Source organism: Phragmites australis, chromosome 18 (genome assembly GCF_958298935.1).
Source record: "Phragmites australis chromosome 18, lpPhrAust1.1, whole genome shotgun sequence".
NCBI lineage: Eukaryota > Viridiplantae > Streptophyta > Magnoliopsida > Poales > Poaceae > Phragmites > Phragmites australis.
Genome location: NC_084938.1, coordinates 25,405,591 through 25,410,606, shown reverse-complemented (window position 1 = coordinate 25,410,606; position 5,016 = coordinate 25,405,591). Strand labels below are relative to the sequence as shown.

The window sequence follows — 5,016 nt, the reverse complement described above, 5'->3', positions numbered from 1 at the left end:
AGAACTGCAAATTCTTTGAGACATGAATTAGTTTAAGGTTATCTTGAAAGGGCGTATGTTCTCCAGATATAATCTATTTTCTTAATCCATCATTCAATTAATATTTCTAATACTTTTGCACATCACCTATTCAAGAACTGGAATCTCATACCATTGCAGCTATGTACCTCGGCTGTGCATTCTCCTCCTCTTCTAATGGAAATTGTGTGCAAGTCTTTTGCACGTTCTTGAGGAAAAAAAAACCTATCGCAGCTAACACTATCTTACCTTCTGATTTCATGAATTTTACAGCAGTAACCGCTTATTTTGCAGGACTGGAAAACAGAGAGATACAAAGCAATAATAAAATCTGGAACTGTAAGTTCAATGTTGGCATTATTTTTTGAATAAACACATTTAACAATTACTTTTAACAGCTATTTTTTTAAAAAGTTAATAAAAATTAGATGATATTAAAGTATTTTTTATGACAAATTCACTACTATTATTTTCATATGTCAAATATTAATAGTTTTGTATATATTAGTTGTCAAAGTTTTTAAAAATAACTGCACATATTTAAGACGACGTTTATTTAAAAACAGAAGTAGTATTACATAGGCGCGCAGATGGGCCAGGCTCACTGGGCCCAGGGAGACGATGGGTATCGGACATTGGGCCTGGTGACCCAGGATCCCGCCCGCGTGGCGATGGCGCCTTCCTCTCTTCCCACCTTCGCATTCCCGCGCCGCCCGACCTCCTCTTCTTCAGTAATGGCCCGGTGTCCTTCAGCCTTCAGAGTAAGGGGCGCCGTGACGTGGTGGTGCTAGCGGCGACTGATTGGGAGCGAGAAGAGGAGCACACCTCCAAATCTAGGTAGAGGCGGGTTAGGAGAGAAGGGGTGGTGGCACAGCTCCAGCAGTGGGGACGAGCGTCTGCTGTCGGGAGCAGCGAAGGATCGAGGAGGGTGAGGCTGGAGGTGGCGGTGATGGCGACGACATGGTGCTGGATCAGATGACGCGTCGGGGAAGAAGGCCTACGCAAACTCGGGCTAACGCTAGGCGAAGTATAGTATTCCTGGTCCGAGAGCGCACGTTCTCAACTGTGACTGCATGCAACAATAACTTGGGATCTACCATCTACGCACGTGGTGTGGCTAAGCTCGGGGTAGTCATTCGTCAGGCGCACTAGCGACGGGGTCGTGAGATTCTCGACTACACGTATAGCCTCATCAGATCTTGGATTTACGTGTACGTTGCATGCATGGAAATGTGCACGTAACAGCTGGTAGCTGGAGTACGTGATTGCTTTGATCCGCAGATCGATCATGCATGTCCGGACTCCATTCCAACGTTAATCACTATAGCTACACCTCAAACTACATGACCAATCAAGTGATCAATAGCTACGTACTGAAGTAGTTAGCCTTGCTAGAGACAAAGCAACTCGTGATGCATCACATCCGATCCGTGAAACTTGTGACTAAGGTGGCTAGGGTACCGAGACTCTCACATGCAGATGCAAAGAGGAAACACGTACTAGGATAGCAGAATGCATGCGTGCATGCTCAATGCCAGCAATTGGAAGAAAATTATATGAGATTGGGTCTCACAGAAAGACCCTTATCTCCGTGTGACACGTGTCATCTATTTCTCTCACATGTATTTAATCAGACCGTTAGATCCAGAACGAACGGCGTGGATCAGGGTCTCACAAAGATCTTTCTGTAGAGGGTCTCATATAATTTTCTTCCGTCTTCGTTTGGGTGCATCGGATCGATCAGGAGTTATATAGAGATCGAGAGCGGTAGTGAGAAGCAACATATATAAAGTATAAACCCGTTTTAAATTGGTATGGTAATGTTGCAAAACTAAGCGACCGATGAGGTCAAAAGGGATTAGAACTACACGAGCCCACACAAGAAACTTAAAATTTTGGTCAAATTAAACTCTGTCCACATCAAAAACAGGCTTTAGGCATCTAACAACAAGTGTAATGGTGTGCCATGCATCACGTACGTAGAGTCGTAGACCACCACCAATTGATTATGGATAATATATGAGCACTCGAAATGCGTTCGATGCAGCCAGCCAGATCGATTGATTAGGTGCAAGTAAATGGAAAGTATGCGGGCTTCTTCTTCTTTAAAAAAACTAAGACATGACAATTAGGAGCTGGAGTTCAGTCCATCAGTATCATTCACCCCGTGCACAGATCAGCGTCAGATCCTGAATTAATATGTGCACTGCAGGATTATTATAGAGATTGATTTTCAGATTAAAATTCGCATGCCATTCGTGTCTCCATTAAAAAATCTGGCACCGGCCGGGAGAGAGAGGGCACTGGCATGGCTTATCGCGACAACCAACAGCTCGAAACAACGCAGACTAAATAAGCAGGCATCTGTACGAATGGAGTGGGCATGTTTAATAACCAACGACCCTCATGGAGTCATATATATAGAGAGAGAGACATGCCTATCATGATCTGTTCCTGCATGCAGACCGGCGAACCGAAATATTAGTGTTATTGTGAAATGAAAGGGACGAAAAAAATATTGTCCAAGGGGTGTTCGAGTGTGTCAAGGAGGAGCTGCCATGATCATCTCTGCTTACATCTTTTTGTTTCCCTGTTGCCATTTTGCTACAGTACCGCTCTGTTGTAGTATTTCCTGTTCGTCGTCTTGTTTCAGCACGTGTAGTTATTTCGTGGTGTCCTTGTCAGTTTTTTTTTTGTCTTTGTTCCTGTAGCTAGTAATTCCTTTATCTCCACTGGACATTTTTGCATTATGATGCATGATCAGAGGCGCATTGCACAGGTTCATTAAGCTCTATAGTTTGCATCAGAATCCTCTCTCGAATTCATTATTGCATACGCAAGTAACACTGACACACTAGCAAGCGGTAGAATGCATGCTCCAACTCACGTTTCCTTTCCTCCAGTACGTTCCTCGCTTCCAAGCCAAGCGAAAAATACACGCAGAGATTGCCTCGGGCACACACCGCACGTTAAGAAGGAAATTTTATAGGATCAAATTTTTAAAAGATTTTCTTTTTTAATATGATACATGTTTTTATCATTTTCTCTTCTACACGTATCAACTGTTAAATCAAGAGAAAGATAATATAGATCAGACAGAGGGAGAATTACCGTCGTGCGCCGGTTCTCCCAAAATATTTGCACAACTCCACTAAATCTACGTCAAATTTACAGCAGCAGCCCCCTCTCCGTGTATGTACATGCACTCTCGAAGTCTCGATACCTTCGTTACAATATAGTAACCTACCGAGGTTCAAAACGCAAAACGACCAAAACTTGCAAGAAGAGGAGCAGCCACGTTAGAACTCCGTCAAGACCTCCGGCGAGGCATCCGTCTCCGTTTCCTTCGGCGGTGACTGGTGAAGCCTCTTGAAGTGATCCCTCACGTCGAACCCTTCGCCGGCCGCGACGTCGTCGGCGGGGGGCGGGATGTAGGGCGGCCGGGACAGCTCGGTGAGCATGTCCCACGCCACCCCGGCGAAGAACGGGTGGGCCCGGATCTCATCGGCGCCGCCGGCGTACCCGAGCCTCCTTCTCGGTTCCCGCTCCAGCAGCTGCGAGATGAGGTCGGTGAGCTCCGGCATCCGTCGCCGGCTGTCACCCGGGAACTCGACCTCCTTCTGCAGCACGTTCCGGAACGTCTCCTTCCGGTTCTGCCCCTTGAACGGCGTCCGGCCGTACGCCATCTCGTAGACGAGCACACCCACGGCCCACCAGTCTACGGCGAACCCGTGGCCCTCGCCGCGTACCATCTCCGGTGCCACGTACTCCTCCGTGCCGACGAAGGAGTAGGACTTCCCCCACGAGCCGGCTGTGCCCGAGCAGACGAAGCTCGCGGGCTTCCGGCTCACCGGCGACACCCGCGCCGACTTGGCCTTCTTGGCCAGCCCGGCCCCGTCGCTTCCCATCAGGAACCTAACCAAGTTCTGAAGGTGCTGCCTCGGCGACGCGGCCGCTGACCAGAGCGCTTCATGCGGCTTGGACTTGGCCTGGCCGACAACGGAGTCGCTCCGCGCGGAGACGCTCGTTCGGCGGTTGTGGCCGCGGAACACGGGCAGCGGAGGCAGCGACGGCGACGTGGAAGCCGCCGCGGGCCTGGGAGGTAGGAGGCGGGAGAGGTCAAAGTCGGTGAGCGTGACGTGGCCGTCGGCGCGGAGGAGCACGTTCTCGGGCTTGAGGTCGCGGTACACGACGCCGTCCGCGTGGAGGTCGGCGAGCGCGGAGACGGTCTCGGCAATGTAGAAGCGTATGGCGGCAGGGGAGAAGACGCGGTCGGGGAGCGTGTACCGGAGCTCGTTGAGGTCGCCGCCGGGGCAGTAGGGGACGGCCCAGGCGAGGAGGTCGTCTGTCTCGGCGCAGCCGAGGAGGGACGGGAGGTGCGGGTGCGCGAGGCGGGAGAGCACGGACACCTCCCACCGCGCGCGGCGGTCGGCGTCGGGCTTGGCGGAGCGCTTGTCGAAGACCTTGAGGGCGTAGCGGCCTGGCAGCGAGGCCGAGGGGTGGTCATCCGCGACGAGGAACACGGTGCCCATGGCGCCGCGGCCGAGGACGCGCAGTGCGCGCGCACGGTCGAGGTCGATGTCCATGGCGTCTGGCACGGGCGGGGCAGCGGCGGGCTTGCACGCTGCGAGTGGCTGGTACGTGTTGGAGCTGGCTTTGGTCTAAAAATAGGGAGCGGGAGCAACCGCGCAAGAAGGCACGGGCTAATGGAGAGGTGAGGAGAGTTTGGAGGCGAAATATAAGAGGGAAAAGGAGCTACACCGGCCTCAGCTTAAACTGTTTTTTTTTCATTCCACTGGATGCATGATTTATTAGAACTGTTTATTTATATTAAAATTCGTGTTAAAAAGATATATAAAAAATTATAAGGTAAATAAGAGAATCAACAGATAAATATATTTTTTAAAATAGATAAATAAGTTATCAGATGAGAGGAATGGATGATACAGATAAATTGAGAAAAGTATCGAGTTTTAAATAATACCTCAGGGTGCTAGT

The 5,016-nt window shown here is 49.9% G+C and overlaps 1 protein-coding gene across 1 annotated transcript; it reads right to left on the bottom strand.

Moving 5' to 3' along the window:
• Positions 1 to 3,170: 3,170 nt before the first annotated feature.
• On the bottom strand, positions 3,171 to 4,689 carry LOC133898389 (serine/threonine-protein kinase UCNL-like). Its single transcript, XM_062339066.1, has one exon. The coding sequence runs from the start codon at positions 4,602 to 4,604 to the stop codon at positions 3,318 to 3,320; it is 1,287 nt and encodes a 428-aa protein (XP_062195050.1). The 5' UTR covers positions 4,605 to 4,689; the 3' UTR covers positions 3,171 to 3,317.
• Positions 4,690 to 5,016: the final 327 nt, after the last annotated feature.

Bases quoted from the DNA above. Each gene is read 5' to 3' on its own strand.
- LOC133898389 (XM_062339066.1), bottom strand. From the start codon at position 4,604: ATGGACATCGACCTCGACCGTGCGCGCGCACTGCGCGTCCTCGGCCGC.